This window comes from Oncorhynchus mykiss, chromosome 14 (assembly GCF_057628025.1).
Source record: "Oncorhynchus mykiss isolate SJ-2025 chromosome 14, ASM5762802v1, whole genome shotgun sequence".
NCBI lineage: Eukaryota > Metazoa > Chordata > Actinopteri > Salmoniformes > Salmonidae > Oncorhynchus > Oncorhynchus mykiss.
Genome location: NC_143035.1, coordinates 30,465,261 through 30,487,346, shown reverse-complemented (window position 1 = coordinate 30,487,346; position 22,086 = coordinate 30,465,261). Strand labels below are relative to the sequence as shown.

General features: G+C 45.2%; 1 protein-coding gene across 3 annotated transcripts in view; it reads right to left on the bottom strand.

The window, feature by feature from the left end:
- The window catches only part of LOC110487769 (SH3 domain and tetratricopeptide repeat-containing protein 2), a 60,455-nt gene that overhangs the window by 9,601 nt on the left and 28,768 nt on the right, over nucleotides 1-22,086 (bottom strand). Inside the window, exons 2-16 of one of the 3 annotated variants that reach the window (XR_016486214.1) lie at nucleotides 20,210-20,308; nucleotides 19,510-19,635; nucleotides 17,112-17,239; nucleotides 16,787-16,892; nucleotides 14,714-14,857; nucleotides 13,599-13,797; nucleotides 10,409-10,482; nucleotides 9,641-9,836; nucleotides 4,785-4,921; nucleotides 4,508-4,558; nucleotides 3,517-3,773; nucleotides 2,896-3,090; nucleotides 2,370-2,671; nucleotides 1,871-2,073; nucleotides 103-429 (exon numbers count right to left, since the gene is read on the bottom strand). Coding sequence is in view for 2 of the 3 variants with exons in the window: in XM_090198113.1 (XP_090054239.1) it covers nucleotides 103-429; nucleotides 1,871-2,102; nucleotides 2,370-2,671; nucleotides 2,896-3,090; nucleotides 3,517-3,773; nucleotides 4,508-4,558; nucleotides 4,785-4,921; nucleotides 9,641-9,836; nucleotides 10,409-10,482; nucleotides 13,599-13,797; nucleotides 14,714-14,857; nucleotides 16,787-16,892; nucleotides 17,112-17,239; nucleotides 19,510-19,635; nucleotides 20,210-20,308 (2,573 nt within the window). In the remaining variant the exon portion in view is untranslated. Of the gene's footprint in view, nucleotides 1-102; nucleotides 430-1,870; nucleotides 2,103-2,369; nucleotides 2,672-2,895; nucleotides 3,091-3,516; nucleotides 3,774-4,507; nucleotides 4,559-4,784; nucleotides 4,922-9,640; nucleotides 9,837-10,408; nucleotides 10,483-13,598; nucleotides 13,798-14,713; nucleotides 14,858-16,786; nucleotides 16,893-17,111; nucleotides 17,240-19,509; nucleotides 19,636-20,209; nucleotides 20,309-22,086 lie in introns of those variants that run through there. The other 2 variants (XM_090198113.1, XM_090198114.1) reach the window with 2 other exon arrangements.

Genomic DNA, 22,086 nt, shown 5'->3' with positions numbered 1-22,086 from the left:
GTAGTTACCTGTAGAGACTGTAGTTACCTGTAGAGACTGTAGTTACCTGTAGGGACTGTAGTTACCTGAGAGAGTGTAGTTACCTGTAGAGACAGTAGTTACCTGTAGAGACTGTAATAGTGGCTGCAAGGTGTTCTGTGCCCTCTCAGGCTGTCCCGTCAAGACTAACAGCCATCCCAGCAGTACTGACGCCTCAAACCCCTCCTCCTCGTTGATACCTCCCCCGGTCTGTACAGCCTGCTGGGCACAGAGCAGGGCCTTCTCCAGGGCCCCGTGTTGCTGGTAAACACAGGCCAGGCCCAGACATAGGTCTCTCTGGGTCTTAAGGTCGTCACCCCGCTCCGCAATTGCCAGAGCCTGCTGCAGGTACACCACGATCTGGGCTGGGAGAAGAGACGTCCCCTCTTTCCATCGCGGGTTCAGACGCACCTATGAATGATTTACATGTAAAAAATTTGAAGAATTATAAACTCAGCAAAAAAGACACGTCCTCTCACTGTCACCTGCGTTTATTTTCAGCAAACTTAACATGTGTAACAATTTGAATGAACATAACAAGATTCAACAACTGAGACATAAACTGAACAAGTTCCACAGACATGTGACTAACATAAATTTAATAATGTGTCCCTGAACAAAGGGGGGTTCAAAATCAAAAGTAACAGTCAGTATCTGGTGTGGCCACCAGCTGCATTAAGTAATGCCGTGCATCTCCTCCTCATGCACTGCACCATATTTGCCAGTTCTTTCTGTGAGATGTTACCCCACTCTTCCACCAAGGCACCTGCAAGTTCCCAGACATTTCTGGGGAGAATGGCCCTAGCCCTCACCCTCCGATCCAACAGGTCCCAGACGTGGTCAATGGGATTGAGATCTGGGCTCTTCGCTGGCCATGGCAGAACACTGACATTCCTGTCTTACAGGAAATCACGCACAGAATGAGCAGTATGGCTGGTGGCATTGTCATGCTGGAGGGTAATGTCAGGATGAGCCTGCAGGAAGGGTACCACATGAGGGAAGAGGATGTCGTCTCTGTAACGCACAGCGTTGAGATTGTCTGCAATGACAACAAGCTCAGTCTGATGATGCTGTGACACTCTGCCCCAGACCATGACAGACCCTCCACCTCCAAATTGATCCCGCTCCAGAGTACAGGCCTCGGTGTAACGCTCATTCCTTTGCTGAGAAACGTCAATCCGACCACCACCCCTTGTGAGACAAAACTGCGACTTGTCAGTGAAGAGCACTTTTTGCCAGGACCTGCCTTACAACAGGCCTACAAGCCCTCAGTCCAGTCTCTCTCAACCTATTGTGGACAGTCTGAGCACTGATGGAGGGATTGTGCGTTCCTCGTGTAACTCGGGCAGTTGTTGTTGCATCCTGTACCTGTCCCACAGGTATGATGTTTGGATGTACCGATCCTGTGCAGGTGTTGTTACACGTGGTCTGCCACTGCGAGGACGATCAGCTGTCTCCCTGTAGTGCTGTCATAGGACATTGCAATTTATTGCCCTGGCCACATATGCAGTCCTCATGCCTCCTTGCAGCATGCCTAAGGCACGTTCACGCAGATGAGAAGGGACCCTGGGCATCTTTCTTTCTGTGTTTTTCAGAGTCAGTAGGAAGGCCTCTTCAGTGTAAGCTGTTAGTGTCTTAACAACCATTCCACAGGTGCTTGTTCATTCATTGTTAATGGTTCATTGAACAAGCATGGGAAACTGTGTTTACAATCAAGATCTGTGAAGTTATTTGGATTTTTATGAATTATCTTTGACAGACAGGGTCCAGTCTGATGTATACTGTGTAGTAATATTTCATTTGTTTTTTAAACATTAGAAAGTGATTGCTTAACAAACAAACCATAGCTTACCGAGTTCCTGCTGAACAGTTCTATCCTGTGGAAGGCATCCTGTAGTGAGTGATCATGTCCAGTGTCCAGGCTGAGTGATGCCAGGGCCAGGTAGGGCATGTATTTACGGTTGTAGAGACGGGACAGAAGCCAGTTGAGGTCCAGGGGGGCGATGGGGCGCCCCTCCTCAGCAGACAGGGTAACGGTGAGGAACTGGAGACGCTCTGCGAAGGGCAGGGCATCATCTATCTTTCTATATTAATAATTGTAATAATAATAAGGATTATATACTTGATTTATAACAAACTTTTAATTATACAACAATCACATAAACGTGATACAGTGTGTGTATTAAAAATATATAAAAACAAGGTACATAGGTTGTGTCCAAAATGGCATGCTTATTCCCTATATAGTGCATTACCTTTGACCAGAGCACTATGGGACCTAGTGAAAAGTATTGCACTATATAGGGAATTGGATGCCATTTGGAAGCATTGACAACACAGACAACACCAACCTAAGGAGGAGGAAGAGGCTGGCGGTGAGATAGCAGGCCCGTGCCTCCAGGTGTTTGTCCCCTTCCACCACAGACCTCCGCAGCACCAGCTTCAGCAGCTCAAACTCATCCAGGGAGGTGAAGCTGTGGTTGGGGAGGCAGAGGAGCAGAGCACTGGCCTTCTCCAGGGTCGGGGGCAGCTTGTCGGCCATCTTCTGTTTGAGGTAGATGGCTGTGAGGTTGGTGTACAGGGCGATGAGGAGAGGGAGGTCAGAGAAACCGTCGACGGAGACTCCAAGGGCTTCCTCGTAATACACACGGGCCTGGGACAGAGGGGTGAGAAAAGGACATTGAAGAGCACACTCATGTTATGCATGTGTGTTTGTGTGTGTGAGGGCATGCATAAATGTATGTGTTTGTACATGTGTGTGTACATGTGTGTGTGTGTGTGTGTGTGTGTGTGTGTGTGTGTGTGTGTGTGTGTGTGTGTGTGTGTGTGTGCTGTATCCATGTATGCGTACTCTAGTGTTCCCCCCTTCTGCCCTACCTGGGAGTACTTGAGCTTCTTGGCGCAGAGCCTCCCCAGTAGGAAGCATGCCCGTCGGTGTGCCCAGTCCATGCCCGTTCTCTTGGCCCCCTCCCTGACAATCTCCAGGTGGCCCAGTAACTCCTCCTCACTCTGCCCTGAGAACGTCAGCCACAGGAATGAGTGGTGGAGGTCATACAGGGGCAGGAAGTCCTCCTGGAGGAGAGGATATGAGAGGAGAGGAGAGGAGAGGAGAGGAGAGGAGAGGAGAGGAGAGGAGAGGAGAGGAGAGGGGAGGAGAGGGGAGGAGAGGAGAGGATATAATAGAGTATTTTATTGCCAATCAACAGTGAATGAATGAGTTAACAAACACAAGTGAATTGTATGAACCAGACATGTCTAAATCCTTTCCATTTCTAAACAGTGAACTTGTGACCTCTGGAGAGGAGAGGAGAGGAGAGGAGATGAGAGGAGAGGAGAGGAGAGGAGAGGGGAGGAGAGGGGAGGAGAGGGGAGGATATAATAGAGTATTTTATTGCCAATCAACAGTGAATGAATGAGTTAACAAACACAAGTGAATTGTATGAACCAGACATGTCTAAATCCTTTCCATTTCTAAACAGTGAACTTGTGACCTCTCACCTGAAAGTGATGCATGTTGAGCAGGGTCAAGGTGGGGTCACAGACCTCCGACTCCTCCCCCTCCTCCAGGAAAAGGGTTGGGTCATCCTGGAACTCGTTCATCTCTCTGAAGGTGTCGTCCAGACTGAAGGACAGCAGCTCCCCGTCACTGCCACGCCCTAAAGCATTCTGGGATGCGTAGGAGAAGTGGTATGGGAGTGTAGCGTCACTCTTCTCTGAGATGATGGACTGCCGGCTACTGGTGGGGGGCTTATGTTCTGAAAGAGAAAAATATGAACACTGAGTGAAAGGGTTTAGATACACTGCATATGAAACTATATGTAATGTACATTGTTCAAGTAAACTGCATTAGAAATGTGGCTATGAAACATCCTTGGCTGTCAAAGGAAATTATACTAGCAGTTCAGCTTGGTGCAGCAATGTGTATACTGCCTTCTCAACAAAATAATACAATATTCTCTCCCTTGTAAAATGTCATATATGCAAAAAGGTAAACATTATTAGTTTCCTTCTCTCCTCCTAAACAGGGAAGAAAAGCTAAGAGTTTGACTTTGTATAGAGTTCCCTGTTCTCTCTGTTGTTTCCAAAACATCTACAGCGTCAGGAGAAAATATGATTGTCTTTGACTGAGACAGAAGGTTATAAGCAATAAGACATGAGGGACTTTGGAATATGTTCTTCTGGACACAGCCCTTAGCAGTGGTATATTGGCAATATACCACAAACCCCTGAGGTGCCTTATTGCTATTATAAACTAGTTACCAACATAATCAGAGCAGTAAAAATACATGTTTTATCATACCCATGGTGTACGGTCTGATATACCACGGCTGTCAGCCAATAAGCATTCAGGGCTGGAATGGCACAGTTTACAATGGCCTCTCAACAGTACTCTACCATTCAGCTGTCGCTGTATTAAGAATCTGATAAACAACGTATTAACTTGGATAAACATAGTATTACCTTGATGTTTAGATAACGTATTACTAACCTTGTTTAGGTTGGTTTCTGATGTACGTAAAGTCAGACTGATCCAGTCTGTCTGTGGGAAGAACACATGCATATATTTAACCACCTAAAGGATACATACATACAAACACAGTGGTTCTCTACCTACAGTTGTCTGATAGTACTCAGTAAAACACAGTGGTTCTCTACCTACAGTAGTCTGATAGTACTCAGTAAAACACAGTGTTTCTTTACCTACAGTAGTCTGACAGAACTCATTAATTTCCCATACCGTATAGACTGAGTGATCCTCCCCCTACCTAGTCTGTAGACAGTACTGATGTCAGAGGAGAAGAGTCTCTCTAGGAGGTCATTGTCTCTGGGCTCAGTACTACAGGGGTTAACCTGGGACAGAGACGCACGTTCCTCCTCACTCAGAAACACAAGTTGTCCATCTCTGAGAGGGAGGAAGAGAGAGCGAGAGAGTAGAGAGAGGGCAGAGAGAGGGAGGGGGAGAGAGACAAAGAAAGCATTATCACCCACATGACTCTGCTCTCAACCACCCCTCCATCTCTTTACACCTCCATTCCTCCGTCACTCCATCCCTCCATCTCTTTACACCTCCATCACTCCATCCCTCCATCCCTCCATCTCTTTACACCTCCATCCCTCCATCCCTCCATCCCTCCATCTCTTTACACCTCCATCCCTCCATCCCTCCATCCCTCCATCCCTCCATCTCTTTACACCTCCATCCCTCCATCCCTCCATCTCTTTACACCTCCATCACTCCATCACTCCATCTCTTTATACCTCCATCCCTCCATCCCTCCATCTCTTTACACCTCCATCACTCCAACCCTCCATCCCTCCATCTCTTTACACCTCCATCCCTCCATCCCTCCATCTCTTTACACCTCCATCCCTCCATCTCTTTACACCTCCATCACTCCATCACTCCATCTATTTACACCTCCATCCCTCCATCTCTTTACACCTCCATCACTCCATCCCTCCATCCCTCCATCCCTCCACCTCTTTACACCTCCATCCCTCCATCTCTTTACACCTCCATCACTCCATCACTCCATCTCTTTACACCTCCATCACTCCATCCCTCCATCTCTTTACACCTCCATCACTCCATCCCTCCATCTCTTTACACCTCCATCCCTCCATCCCTCCATCCATCCATCCCTCCATCACTCCATCCCTCCATCTCTTTACACCTCCATCCCTCCATCTCTTTACACCTCCATCACTCCATCCCTCCATCCCTCCATCCCTCCATCTCTTTACACCTCCATCCCTCCATCCCTCCATCTCTTTACACCTCCATCACTCCATCACTCCATCTCTTTACACCTCCATCACTCCATCCCTCCATCTCTTTACACCTCCATCACTCCATCCCTCCATCTCTTTACACCTCCATCCCTCCATCCCTCCATCCATCCATCCCTCCATCACTCCATCCCTCCATCTCTTTACACCTCCATCCCTCCATCCCTCCATCCCTCCATCCCTCCATCTCTTTACACCTCCATCCCTCCATCCCTCCATCCCTCCATCTCTTTACACCTCCATCCCTCCATCTCTTTACACCTCCATCCCTCCATCCCTCCATCTCTTTACACCTCCATCCCTCCATCCCTCCATCCCTCCATCACTCCATCTCTTTACACCTCCATCCCACCATCCCTCCATCCCTCCATCTCTTTACACCTCCATCCCTCCATCTCTTTACACCTCCATCCCTCCATCCCTCCATCTCTTTACACCTCCATCCCTCCATCCCTCCATCCCTCCATCTCTTTACACCTCCATCCCTCCATCCCTCCATCTCTTTACACCTCCATCCCTCCATCCCTCCATCTCTTTACACCTCCATCCCTCCATCTCTTTACACCTCCATCCCTCCATCCCTCCATCTCTTTACACCTCCATCCCTCCATCCCTCCATCTCTTTACACCTCCATCCCTCTATCTCTTTACACCTCCATCCCTCCATCCCTCCATCTCTTTACACCTCCATCCCTCCATCTCTTTACACCTCCATCCCTCCATCCATCCATCTCTTTACACCTCCATCCCTCCATCGCAGCCCATCTCTTTACACCTCCATCCCTCCATCCCTCCATCACTCCATCTCTTTACACCTCCATCCCTCCATCCCTCCATCGCAGCCCATCTCTTTACACCTCCATCCCTCCATCCCTCCATCCCTCCATCACTCCATCTCTTTACACCTCCATCCCTCCATCGCAGCCCATCTCTTTACACCTCCATCCCTCCATCCCTCCATCGCTCCACCCTCCATCCCTCCATCCCTCCATCGCAGCCCATCTCTTTACACCTCCATCACTCCATCCCTCCATCCCTCCATCTCTTTACACCTCCATCCCTCCACCTTAAGCCTCTACTATTGACAACAGATAAACAGATAGACCATGTAAATGTGAACAGAAAACATGACACATTGTCTGCGGTCCTAACTGTTCCTAGAAGACTGAGAAGAGTTGATGGATGAATAAAAACATGTTTTGAAAGAAAATACAAATTGAGGTAATTAGATTGTGCACAAAGAACTTGTGAGCTCATTATTGTGGAACAAACTCCCATTTTTGTTCACAATAACTGTTCACAACAAAGTCAGTATAAGTGAATAATACTTATAGCCCTCACAGTGGTTTAGTATTGTAATGATGTTATGTATAGCCCTCACAGTGGTTTGGTATTGTAATGATGTTATGATGTTATGTATAGTCCTCACAGTGGTTTGGTATTGTAATACTGTTATGTATAGCTCTCACAGTGGTTTGGTATTGTAATGCTGTTATGATGTTATGTATAGTCCTCACAGTGGTTTGGTATTGTAATGATGTTATGATGTTATGTATAGCTCTCACAGTGGTTTGGTATTGTAATGCTGTTATGATGTTATGTATAGTCCTCACAGTGGTTTGGTATTGTAATGATGTTATGATGTTATGTATAGTCCTCACAGTGGTTTGGTATTGTAATGCTGTTATGATGTTATGTATAGCCCTCACAGTGGTTTGGTATTGTAATGATGTTATGATGTTATGTATAGTCCTCACAGTGGTTTGGTATTGTAATGATGTTATGATGTTATGTATAGTCCTCACAGTGGTTTGGTATTGTAATGATGTTATGATGTTATGTATAGCCCTCACAGTGGTTTGGTACTGTAATGATGTTATGATGTTATGTATAGTCCTCACAGTGGTTTGGTATTGTAATGATGTTATGATGTTATGTATAGTCCTCACAGTGGTTTGGTATTGTAATGATGTTATGTATAGTCCTCACAGTGGTTTGGTATTGTAATGATGTTATGATGTTATGTATAGTCCTCACAGTGGTTTGGTATTGTAATGATGTTATGATGTTATGTATAGTCCTCACAGTGGTTTGGTATTGTAATGATGTTATGATGTTATGTATAGTCCTCACAGTGTTTTGGTACTGTAATGATGTTATGATGTTATGTATAGTCCTCACAGTGTTTTGGTACTGTAATGATGTTATGATGTTATGTATAGTCCTCACAGTGGTTTGGTATTGTAATGATGTTATGATGTTATGTATAGTCCTCACAGTGGTTTGGTATTGTAATGATGTTATGATGTTATGTATAGTCCTCACAGTGGTTTGGTATTGTAATGATGTTATGATGTTATGTATAGCCCTCACAGTGGTTTGGTATTGTAATGATGTTATGATGTTATGTATAGTCCTCACAGTGGTTTAGTATTGTAATGATGTTATGATGTTATGTATAGTCCTCACAGTGGTTTGGTATTGTAATGATGTTATGATGTTATGTATAGCCCTCACAGTGGTTTGGTATTGTAATGATGTTATGTATAGTCCTCACAGTGGTTTGGTATTGTAATGATGTTATGATGTTATGTATAGTCCTCACAGTGGTTTGGTATTGTAATGATGTTATGATGTTATGTATAGTCCTCACAGTGGTTTGGTATTGTAATGATGTTATGATGTTATGTATAGTCCTCACAGTGGTTTGGTATTGTAATGCTGTTATGATGTTATGTATAGCCCTCACAGTGGTTTGGTATTGTAATGATGTTATGATGTTATGTATAGTCCTCACAGTGGTTTGGTATTGTAATGCTGTTATGATGTTATGTATAGCCCTCACAGTGGTTTGGTATTGTAATGATGTTATGATGTTATGTATAGTCCTCACAGTGGTTTGGTATTGTAATGATGTTATGATGTTATGTATAGTCCTCACAGTGGTTTGGTATTGTAATGATGTTATGATGTTATGTATAGTCCTCACAGTGGTTTGGTATTGTAATGATGTTATGATGTTATGTATAGTCCTCACAGTGGTTTGGTATTGTAATGATGTTATGATGTTATGTATAGTCCTCACAGTGGTTTGGTATTGTAATGATGTTATGATGTTATGTATAGTCCTCACAGTGGTTTGGTATTGTAATGATGTTATGATGTTATGTATAGTCCTCACAGTGGTTTGGTATTGTAATGATGTTATGATGTTATGTATAGTCCTCACAGTGTTTTGGTACTGTAATGATGTTATGTATAGCTCTTAGAGTGGTTTGATATTGTAATGATGTTATGCATAGTCATCACAGTGGTTTGGTATTGTAATACTGTTATGTATGTATAGTCATCACAGTGGCTTTGGTATTGTTATGATGTTATGATGTTATGTACAGCTCTTACAGTGGTTTGGTATTGTTATGATGTTATGATGTTATGTACAGCTCTTACAGTGCCATCAAACCTCTGAAACGTATCCAGAACGCTGCAGCCCGTCTGGTTTTCAACCTTCCCAAGTTCTCCCATGTCACCCCGCTCCTCCTCACACTCCACTGGCTTCCTGTCGAAGCTCGTATCCACTACATGACCGTGGTGCTTACCTACAGAGCAGCAAGAGGAACTGCCCCTCCCAACCTTCAGGCTATGCTCAAACCATACACCCCAATCCGAGCTCTCCGTTCTGCCGCCTCTGGTCTCTTGGAGAGCAGAGTCCCTGTCCATCTTCTGAAAGCACCTGAAACCCTACCTCTTCAAAGATTAACCCCCCCCCCCCTTTAGATAAGATAGTCTGCTAAATGGCTCAAATGTAAAAATGGAAATGTACTGCTCTTACAGTGGTTTGGCGTTGAGTGGCTTCACGTGAGCCTTGTGTACGAAGCCGGTGTTTCCTGTAGAGCAGTGTGTTCCTATGAACAGGTCCAGACCTCGGAGTAGCATCCCCTGTATCTCAATCAGGTCACCTCGACTCAGCTGGAGCTCATCATATCCTACTGGGTTATGGTCCACTACAGCCTCACAGGAACCAGTTACTGCAGGGAGAAGGGAGAGGAGAAGGGGTTGGAGGAAATGCCTAGTATTTATATTGAGCACTGGCCATGGCATGAGTGTAGTGTGGCGTAGGTAGAAGGTTCCTGCTCTCAACTGTAGGATGGTTAAACTGTCATCTCTCTGAACGCTTAGTGTTAGAGGTAAGACCTCATCTATAGGGTAGTCAAACTGTCCTCTCTCTGAAGGCTTAGTGTTAGAGGTAAGACCTCATCTATAGGGTAGTCAAACTGTCCTCTCTCTGAAGGCTTAGTGTTAGAGGTAAGACCTCATCTATAGGGTAGTCAAACAGTCCTCTCTCTGAAGGCTTAGTGTTAGAGGTAAGACCTCATCTATAGGGTAGTCAAACTGTCCTCTCTCTGAAGGCTTAGTGTTAGAGGTAAGACCTCATCTATAGGGTAGTCAAACAGTCCTCTCTCTGAAGGCTTAGGGTTAGGACCTCATCCATAGGGTAGTCAAACTGTCCTCTCTCTGAACGCTTATTGTTAGGGTTAAGACCTCATCTATAGGGTAATCAAACTGTCCTCTCTCTGAAGGCTTAGATGTAGGGCCTAACCTATAGGGTGGTCAAACTGTCCTCTCTCTGAAGGGGAGCATCCAGCACAGCCAGGGTACTTCCTCAGGAACCACCTACACAAACAGGAAACACATTAGCTTGGCACAAAATGCTGCCATATTTCCCTACAAAATTAGAGGTGAGAGGAAATGCAGGGATAGAGGTTGATATTTTATAGTGTGATTGAGTAGGTCACTGTGTCATGTTATAAGGTGTACATACAGCATATGATGGTAGAAGGGGTATGGGTTAGGGGGTAGAGACTAGATAACTCACTGGTAGAAATTGTATGGGTTAGGGGGTAGAGACTAGATAACTCACTGGTAGAAGGGGTATGGGTTAGGGGGTAGAGACTAGATAACTCACTGGTAAAACGGTATGGGTTAGGGGGTAGAGACTAGATAACTCACTGGTAGAAATTGTATGGGTTAGGGGGTAGAGACTAGATAACTCACTGGTAGAAGGGGTATGGTTTAGGGGGTAGAGACTAGATAACTCACTGGTAAAACGGTATGGGTTAGGGGGTAGAGACTAGGTAACTCACTGGTAGAAATGGTATGGGTTAGGGGGTAGAGACTAGATAACTCACTGGTAAAACGGTATGGGTTAGGGGGTAGAGACTAGGTAACTCACTGGTAGAAATGGTATGTGTTAGCCGGTAGAGACTAGATAACTCACTGGTAGAAGGGGTATGGGTTAGGGGGTAGAGACTGGATAACTCACTGGTAGAAATGGTATGGGTTAGGGGGTAGGGACTAGGTAACTCACTGGTAGAAATTGTATGGGTTAGGGGGTAGAGACTAGATAACTCACTGGTAGAAACGGTATGGGTTAGGGGGTAGAGACTAGGTAACTCTCTGGTAGAAATGGTATGGGTTAGGGGGTAGAGACTAGGTAACTCACTGGTAGAAATGGTATGGGTTAGGGTAGAGACTAGATAACTCACTGGTAGAAATGGTATGGGTTAGGGGGTAGAGACTAGGTAGCTCTCTGGTAGAAATGGTATGGGTTAGGGGGTAGAGACTAGGTAACTCACTGGTAGAAATGGTATGGGTTAGGGTAGAGACTAGATAACTCACTGGTAGAAACGGTATGGGTTAGGGGGTAGAGACTAGATAACTCACTGGTAGAAACGGTATGGGTTAGGGGGTAGAGACTAAATAACTCACTGGTAGAAATGGTATGGGTTATGGGGTGGAGACTAGGTAACTCACTTGTAGAAATGGTATGGGTTATTGGGTAGAGACTAGATAACTCACTGGTAGAAACGGTATGGGTTAGGGGGTAGAGACTAGATAACTCACTGGTAGAAACGGTATGGGTTAGGGGGTAGAGACTAGATAACTCACTGGTAGAAATGGTATGGGTTATGGGGTGGAGACTAGATAACTCACTGGTAGAAATGGTATGGGTTAGGGGGTAGAGACTAGATAACTCACTGGTAGAAATGGTATGGGTTAGGGGGTAGAGACTAGATAACTCACTGGTAGAAATGGTATGGGTTATGGGGTGGAGACTAGGTAACTCACTGGTAGAAATGGTATGGGTTAGGGGGTAGAGACTAGGTAACTCTCTGGTAGAAATGGTATGTGTTATGGGGTGGAGACTAGGTAACTCACTGGTAGAAATGGTATGGGTTATGGGGTGGAGACTAGGTAACTCACTGGTAGAAATGGTATGGGTTAGGGGGTAGAGACTAGATAACTCACTGGTAGAAATGGTATGGGTTAGGGGGTAGAGACTAGATAACTCACTGGTAGAAATGGTATGGGTTAGGGGGTAGAGACTAGATAACTCACTGGTAGAAATGGTATGGGTTATGGGGTGGAGACTAGATAACTCACTGGTAGAAATGGTATGGGTTAGGGGGTAGAGACTAGATAACTCACTGGTAGAAATGGTATGGGTTATGGGGTGGAGACTAGATAACTCACTGGTAGAAACGGTATGGGTTAGGGGGTAGAGACTAGATAACTCACTGGTAGAAATGGTATGGGTTATGGGGTGGAGACTAGATAACTCACTGGTAGAAACGGTATGGGTTAGGGGGTAGAGACTAGATAACTCACTGGTAGAAATGGTATGGGTTATGGGGTGGAGACTAGGTAACTCACTGGTAGAAATGGTATGGGTTAGGGGGTAGAGACTAGATAACTCACTGGTAGAAATGGTATGGGTTATGGGGTGGAGACTAGGTAACTCACTGGTAGAAATGGTATGGGTTAGGGGGTAGAGACTAGATAACTCACTGGTAGAAATGGTATGGGTTAGGGGGTAGAGACTAGATAACTCACTGGTAGAAATGGTATGGGTTAGGGGGTAGAGACTAGATAACTCACTGGTAGAAATGGTATGGGTTAGGGGGTAGAGACTAGATAACTCACTGGTAGAAATGGTATGGGTTAGGGGGTAGAGACTAGGTAACTCACTGGTAGAAATGGTATGGGTTAGGGTAGAGACTAGATAACTCACTGGTAGAAATGGTATGGGTTAGGGGGTAGAGACTAGGTAACTCACTGGTAGAAATGGTATGGGTTAGGGGGTAGAGACTAGATAACTCACTGGTAGATATGGTATGGGTTAGGGGGTAGAGACTAGATAACTCACTGGTAGAAATGGTATGGGTTAGGGGGTAGAGACTAGATAACTCACTGGTAGAAATGGTATGGGTTAGGGGGTAGAGACTAGGTAACTCACTGGTAGAAATGGTATGGGTTAGGGTAGAGACTAGATAACTCACTGGTAGAAATGGTATGGGTTAGGGGGTAGAGACTAGGTAACTCACTGGTAGAAATGGTATGGGTTAGGGGGTAGAGACTAGATAACTCACTGGTAGAAATGGTATGGGTTAGGGGGTAGAGACTAGATAACTCACTGGTAGAAATGGTATGGGTTAGGGGGTAGAGACTAGATAACTCACTGGTAGAAATGGTATGGGTTATTGGGTAGAGACTAGGTAACTCACTGGTAGAAATGGTATGGGTTAGGGGGTAGAGACTAGATAACTCACTGGTAGAAACGGTATGGGTTAGGGGGTAGAGACTAGATAACTCACTGGTAGAAACGGTATGGGTTAGGGGGTAGAGACTAGATAACTCACTGGTAGAAATGGTATGGGTTATGGGGTGGAGACTAGGTAACTCACTGGTAGAAATGGTATGGGTTAGGGGGTAGAGACTAGATAACTCACTGGTAAAAGGGGTATGGCAGCGGTTGCATGTTGTTGACAGGCACTAGTCCGTGTTGTCCGGTGGAGAGAAGGGTGCCCTCCCAGTGACTGTCCTGCCCCGTGTCTCTAACCATCAGCAAGTCATTTCGTCTGAAACACAGCTCCTCCTCCTCATCACTGTGCTCGCCACTGCTCACCAGCGCCTTGGCAAAGAACGACCCTGGGGGAGAGAGAGATAAATACAGTTGAATGACACGCAGAGGACAACAGACACACACAAACACACACTCACACTGGGGGATGCAGAGAACAACAGACACACACAAACACACACTCACACCGGTGGATGCTGAGAACAACAGACACACACAAACACACACTCACACCGGGGATGCAAATTTCTGTAACATTTGACTGAACTGAATCTCTGTCCTCCTTCACATAATCCATTAAAAATCCATTCTCAACACAGGCACTTCATCATTTCACTGGCTATTGATTCTGTTCAGGCGTTAGGGAGAAGAGTACTTCCTTGTAAAACATGATGCCTACTCAGACAGTGGACAATGTAAATGCATGGTAGTACAATAGCTCTCTAAAATTACATTACGTTAAACATTCAGCTTTCTTTTGCTGTTTTACTTGATCTCTGGACATTTCAGAACATCGAGACAGTTTAGGTTTAGTTGCATTTCATTTCTAGGTATCTAGAACAACATGTTTTGAAATGGAACAACTTTTTTGCTTCTGTTCTGCTCTGAGGAGAGTGTGATATAAACTGCTGTTGATGATGAGGGTCAAGAAAGTAGAGAATACAAGCTGTCCATAAGGAGTTCGTAGAGGTCTTCATAAGTTGTCCATTAGTCATTTGTAAACTGTTCATAAGATGTCTATAAAGAGTTCATATGATGTTAAAATGGCCTTCATAACTTGTCACAAGGAGTTCATAAAGTAACCATCCCTACCCTTATGCAGCAGCAGTCCCAAGTAGTGTGGCCAGGTGCTGTTCTTAATAAGGTCATAAGGTGTTCATAAAGAGTTCATAAGATGTTCGTAAGGTGTTCATAAAGAGTTCATAAGATGTTCATAAGGTGTTCATAAAGAGTTCATAAGGTGTTCATAAGGTGTTTGTTCACCCTCCTGCAGCAGCAGTCCCAGGTAGAGTGTTGCCAGGTGTTCCTCGTCTACAGTCACAGTGATCTCCAAGTCCCTCAGCAGCTCAGTGTCCAGCCAGAACGACTGGTCACACAGGAAATTCTCCAGGCACCGCGCCACATAGCCTGGACATACAGAGACATATGTTAATAACATGTCATAAGGTGTTCATAACATGGCACATGGTGTCCGTCAGGTTCACCGCGCCACATAGCCTGGACACACAACAAAGTAAGAGGAAGTTGTCCCTACATCCTGATGTAAGGTCTGGTTCTTCCAGGCTGATGGTTTAGGTTAGGATTGGGTGCGGGGACGCTGATCCTGGTTCTTCCAGGCTGATGGTTTAGGTTAGGATTGGGTGCGGGGACGCTGATCCTGGTTCTTCCAGGCTAATGGTTTAGGTTAGGATTGGGTGCGGGGACGCTGATCCTGGTTCTTCCAGGCTAATGGTTTAGGTTAGGATTGGGTGCGGGGACGCTGATCCTGGTTCTTCCAGGCTGATGGTTTAGGTTAGGATTGGGTGAGGGGACGCTGATCCTGGTTCTTCCAGGCTAATGGTTTAGGTTAGGATTGGGTGCGGGGACGCTGATCCTGGTTCTTCCAGGCTAATGGTTTAGGTTAGGATTGGGTGCGGGGACGCTGATCCTGGTTCTTCCAGGCTAATGGTTTAGGTTAGGATTGGGTGAGGGGACGCTGATCCTGGTTCTTCCAGGCTGATGGTTTAGGTTAGGATTGGGTGCGGGGACGCTGATCCTGGTTCTTCCAGGCTGATGGTTTAGGTTAGGATTGGGTGAGGGGACGCTGATCCTGGTTCTTCCAGGCTAATGGTTTAGGTTAGGATTGGGTGCGGGGACGCTGATCCTGGTTCTTCCAGGCTAATGGTTTAGGTTAGGATTGGGTGAGGGGACGCTGATCCTGGTTCTTCCAGGCTGATAGTTTAGGTTAGGATTGGGTGAGGGGACGCTGATCCTGGTTCTTCCAGGCTGATGGTTTAGGTTAGGATTGGGTGAGGGGACGCTGATCCTGGTTCTTCCAGGCTGATGGTTTAGGTTAGGATTGGGTGCGGGGACGCTGATCCTGGTTCTTCCAGGCTAATGGTTTAGGTTAGGATTGGGTGAGGGGACGCTGATCCTGGTTCTTCCAGGCTGATGGTTTAGGTTAGGATTGGGTGAGGGGACGCTGATCCTGGTTCTTCCAGGCTGATGGTTTAGGTTAGGATTGGGTGCGGGGACGCTGATCCTGGTTCTTCCAGGCTAATGGTTTAGGTTAGGATTGGGTGAGGGGACGCTGATCCTGGTTCTTCCAGGCTGATGGTTTAGGTTAGGATTGGGTGAGGGGACGCTGATCCTGGTTCTTCCAGGCTAATGGTTTAGGTTAGGATTGGGTGCGGGGACGCTGATCCTGGTTCTTCCAGGCTGATGGTTTAGGTTAGGATTGGGTGCGGGGACGCTGATCCTGGTTCTTCCAGGCTAATGGTTTAGGTTAGGATTGGGTGCGGGGACGCTGATCCTGGTTCTTCCAGGCTAATGGTTTAGGTTAGGATTGGGTGAGGGGACGCTGATCCTGGTTCTTCCAGGCTAATGGTTTAGGTTAGGATTGGGTGCGGGGACGCTGATCCTGGTTCTTCCAGGCTAATGGTTTAGGTTAGGATTGGGTGAGGGGACGCTGATCCTGGTTCTTCCAGGCTAATGGTTTAGGTTAGGATTGGGTGAGGGGACGCTGATCCTGGTTCTTCCAGGCTAATGGTTTAGGTTAGGATTGGGTGCGGGGACGCTGATCCTGGTTCTTCCAGGCTAATGGTTTAGGTTAGGATTGGGTGAGGGGACGCTGATCCTGGTTCTTCCAGGCTGATGGTTTAGGTTAGGATTGGGTGAGGGGACGCTGATCCTGGTTCTTCCAGGCTAATGGTTTAGGTTAGGATTGGGTGCGGGGACGCTGATCCTGGTTCTGCGCCTATTTGCAACTTCTAACCAGACTGGACGTAATAATCAGCCATCAGACTGTGTTAATGAGAGTTTCATCCAGGTCAGGTAGACTAGGATAGTACAGCATACCCAGAGCCAGGTAGGTAGAGAACTTCCACATCTCCTCCACAGTCTTGAAGGTGATGACAAAGCTGTCCTTCTCAGCGTGGACAGACAGCAGACGGGCAGACAGGTCCTGTAGGGAGGCAGAAGAACCGAAGACATTGTTGAAGAAACAGCGAGGATGCAGAGAAGGTCGCCTTTATTCTCTACCGACCACTAGCATCAACATCAGGGAGAAGCAACTTTTCGCAGGACAACGGTTGCAACCCCACCACTGGTCTAGGCAGGGTCGTCTGTTTTGGCATGCCTTGACCTCTAACCTCTAACCCCTGACCTATGACTTGTGACTAACCTTGAAGAGCTGGATGACATCCTGACTGTTGCTCTCGACGACCCTGAGTCTGGTACGGAGCGCCTCCTGTAGTTCAGTGTCAGGTATTACACCTGAGCGCCGCCAACCGCTGAACACCAGCACCACGTCTACACAAAAAAGCACGCACACAAGCACACGTACACACTGTCACTCTCGAGATCACCGGTGGGAGTATTGACTGATACTGTGATGTTGTAATGCAGACATCAACATGCAGAGGTAAAACTTTAAGGAGTAACTTTTCGGAGTGTGTTACAGAGTCATGTTCAGTGAGTGTATTATAGTCATGTTCAGTGAGTGTATTATAGAGTCATGTTCTGTGAGTGTATTATAGTCATGCTCAGTGAGTGTATTGTAGAGCTATGCTCAGTGAGTGTATTATAGTCATGCTCAGTGAGTGTATTATAGTCATGTTCAGTGAGTGTATTATAGAGTCATGTTCTGTGAGTGTATTATAGTCATGCTCAGTGAGTGTATTGTAGAGCTATGCTCAGTGAGTGTATTATAGTCATGTTCAGTGAGTGTATTATAGTCATGTTCAGTGAGTGTATTATAGAGTCATGTTCTGTGAGTGTATTATAGTCATGCTCAGTGAGTGTATTGTAGAGCTATGCTCAGTGAGTGTATTATAGTCATGTTCAGTGAGTGTATTATAGAGTCATGCTCAGTGAGTGTATTATAGTCATGCTCAGTGAGTGTATTATAGTCATGCTCAGTGAGTGTATTATAGAGTCATGCTCAGTGAGTGTATTATAGAGTCACGCTCAGTGAGTGTATTATATCCATGCTCAGTGAGTGTATTATAGTCATGCTCAGTGAGTGTATTATATCCATGTTCAGTGAGTGTATTATAGTCATGCTCAGTGAGTGTATTATAGTCATGCTCAGTGAGTGTATTATAGTCATGCTCAGTGAGTGTATTATAGTCATGCTCAGTGAGTGTATTATAGTCATGCTCACTGAGTGTATTATAGTCATGTTCAGTGAGTGTATTATAGAGTCACGCTCAGTGAGTGTATTATAGTCATGCGCAGTGAGTGTATTATAGTCATACTCAGTGAGTGTATTATATCCATGCTCAGTGAGTGTATTATAGTCATGCTCAGTGAGTGTATTATAGTCATGCTCAGTGAGTGTATTATAGAGTCACGCTCAGTGAGTGTATTATAGTCATGCTCAGTGAGTGTATTATAGTCATGCACAGTGAGTGTATTATAGTCATGTTCAGTGAGTGTATTATAGTCATGCTCAGTGAGTGTATTATAGTCATGCACAGTGAGTGTATTATAGTCATGCTCAGTGAGTGTATTATAGTCATGCTCAGTGAGTGTATTATAGTCATGCTCAGTGAGTGTATTATAGTCATGCTCAGTGAGTGTATTATAGTCATGCTCAGTTAGTGTATTATAGTCATGCTCAGTGAGTGTATTATAGTCATGCACAGTGAGTGTATTATAGTCATGTTCAGTGAGTGTATTATAGTCATGCTCAGTGAGTGTATTATAGTCATGTTCAGTGAGTGTATTATAGAGTCACGCTCAGTGAGTGTATTATAGTCATGCTCACTGAGTGTATTATAGTCATACTCAGTGAGTGTATTATATCCATGCTCAGTGAGTGTATTATAGTCATGCTCAGTGAGTGTATTATATTCATGTTCAGTGAGTGTATTATAGAGTCACGCTCAGTGAGTGTATTATAGTCATGCTCAGTGAGTGTAATATAGTCATGCTCAGTGAGTGTATTTTAGTCATGCTCAGTGAGTGTATTATATCCATGCTCAGTGAGTGTATTATAGTCATGCTGAGTGAGTGTATTATCGTCATGCTCAGGGAGCTCATATTACATAGCAGCTGCTGAGTGTCTCAGTGTTGGACTAGGAATAACAGATCTATTACAGCCTGGAGTGACTCTTAGAGTTTTAAAGGGACCCTTTAACATTAGATCCATTTGGGGGAGAGCTACACTGGAAACTCCTGGAGGAATGACACAGAGAACCGTAGAGTAGCTCAGTAGCTGTGTCTACTGTAACGTTAACAATAAAGTCCATTTTCTTACAGGATGTTGACATACTGTACATACAGACAACATGAATGATACAGTGATTATATAGACGACTGTATAGAATACAGACAGGGTACAATAGAGATGTAATGACAGCATCAACACAAACAGATCCACAATAAGCATCACACCACACAACCATGACCAGCAGCTGTTAACACCGCTACGTTAGCAGTTAGCACATCCAAGCAGGAATAGAGAGAGAAACACCCTGGCTGTCCCAAATAGCACCGTTTGGGTCAAAGTGCACCTATAGGTATTAGGGTACCATTTGGAACACATCCGTACAGAGCATCTGAGAGCAGAACAGTACCTGAGGAGAACCTCTCTCCCACGGCCAGTGACACGGTGCTTCCTCTGGTGAACTCCTCCTTCCTCTTCCAGTAACTGTACGGCTCCGCCTCCCCACCCCCAGACTCCACCCCCAGCCCTTCCACCCCTGGAGAAGACAGGAAACAGAGATCAGGTCAGGTCAGGTCAGTGGAACCCTCAGGAAGGAACGGGTGAGACAGCTGTTTCGGGGGGTTGATTTTAAAATAGACTTTTGTGTCAGCTACATGTGCTCTGTAAGCAAGTGCAAGATCATCGAGCAACCTTGTTTTGTGACAACTGTCAAGAGGGAATGGAGAGCACAATGCTTCATCGTATATCCTTCTGGAACGCAAACCTGACTGGTAACCAGTTACTGTATGAGGAAACATTCACACTAAAAGTTACTTAACTGCTGGTGTACCGTGTATTCTGTGGTCCAGCTGATGAGGATTTCAACAGTGATTAGTCTGTTTCCTCCAGAACATCAACAGAACATAAAGAGCCTATCAAAGCCCACCCATCTATTAACGTACTGCCTCTCCCAGATGGTCTATTATAATATAACGACCTGCTTTAGCTGTCCTAAACATGTGCCCAGACAACATGTGTCTGGGCAATATAACTCATGCAGGACTTAATTGGGATAGAATCAGCTGGATGTTTTGTGTCATCGAATGCTTTAAGGCTTTTACTGTAGTTACCTGGATTCATAACATCATTTCCTGGGAAGTGCTCATTGGTTCCCGCTAGCGTGTACGGTGGTTCTCTCCATAGTGCATCCAGCTCAGCAGGGGAGATGTCTGGGAGGGGGGGGTGAGAGATAAGTGTTACACACATCAGTATAATGTCGCGTTCCCCTGATCAGACGTTGCATGCATCAACCAATGGTTGCGTGCCATGTCATCAACTTTGCCGCCGGGCACCAGATTGTTATAATATATGAAGTGGTTAGCTAATGAATAAAATGTCTATCCAGGCATGTGTAAGATCTGACATGCGACAGCAATGCCTGGGCAGAGGAACGTGCCCAATGTCTGGGAATGGGGAAGGAAATTAGTGTAACACACATCAGTAAATGTCTGGGAGGGAGGAATGATATTAGTGGGACACACCCATCAGTAAATGTCTGGGACGGAGGAATGATATTAGTGGGATACACCCTTCAGTAACTGTCTGGGAGGGAGGAATGATATTAGTGGGACACACCCTTCAGTAACTGTCTGGGAGGGAGGAATGATATTAGTGGGACACACCCATCAGTAAATGTCTAGGAGGAAGGAATGATATTAGTGGGACACACCCATCAGTAAATGTCTGGGAGGGAGGAATGATATAAGTGGGACACACCCTTCAGTAAATGTCGGGGGAGGAGATTAGTGTAACAAGTAGTAAACACCATCAAGGGGTGCATGTCAATAGTCTAAAGTGGATTCCTCCCTATCTCTCCATCAATACTCCAATGAGGGGAAGGACACAGTTACTCGTCCTGAAAGAAGATTGTGTTGAAAACGTTGCTGTATCACAAACAAATCACATGTGGGACCAAACAGCAAGCAGTGAACAGACATGCATCGTCTTTACCAGAAATGCAGATAGCCATCAGATATCGTAAAACAGCATTTTTAATAATGGCCCTGGGGACCACAAGGGGTGCAAATGTTTGTTTTTGCCCTAGCACTATGACCTCACCAGCCACCCTGATCTCAAGACAGCTACTAGCACTATGACCTCACCAGCCACCCTGATCTCAAGACAGCTACTAGCACTATGGCCTCAACAGCCACCCTGATCTCAAGACAGCTACTAGCACTATGACCTCACCAGCCACCCTGATCTCAAGACAGCCAAATGCTTTAAATGGGATTCCCTGCTCTTATTGTTTATTCCCTCCTCTTGTTGTTTATTCCCTGTTCTTATTGTTTATTCCCTGCTCTTATTGTTTATTCCCTCCTCTTATTGTTTATTCCCTCCTCTTATTGTTTATTCCCTCCTCTTATTGTTTATTCCCTGCTCTTATTGTTTATTCCCTGCTCTTATTGTTTATTCCCTCCTCTTATTGTTTATTCCCTCCTCTTATTGTTTATTCCCTGCTCTTATTGTTTATTCCCTGCTCTTATTGTTTATTCCCTGTTCTTATTGTTTATTCCCTGTTCTTATTGTTTATTCCCTGCTCTTGTTGTTTATTCCCTGCTCTTATTGTTTATTCCCTGCTCTTATTGTTTATTCCCTGTTCATATTGTTTATTCCCTGCTCTTGTTGTTTATTCCCTGCTCTTATTGTTTATTCCCTGCTCTTGTTGTTTATTCCCTCCTCTTGTTGTTTATTCCCTCCTCTTATTGTTTATTCCCTCCTCTTATTGTTTATTCCCTTCTCTTATTGTTTATTCCCTGCTCTTATTGTTTATTCCCTCCTCTTATTGTTTATTCCCTCCTCTTATTGTTTATTCCCTGCTCTTATTGTTTATTTCCTCCTCTTGTTGTTTATTCCCTCCTCTTATTGTTTATTCCCTCCTCTTATTGTTTATTCCCTGCTCTTATTGTTTATTCCCTGTTCTTATTGTTTATTCCCTCCTCTTATT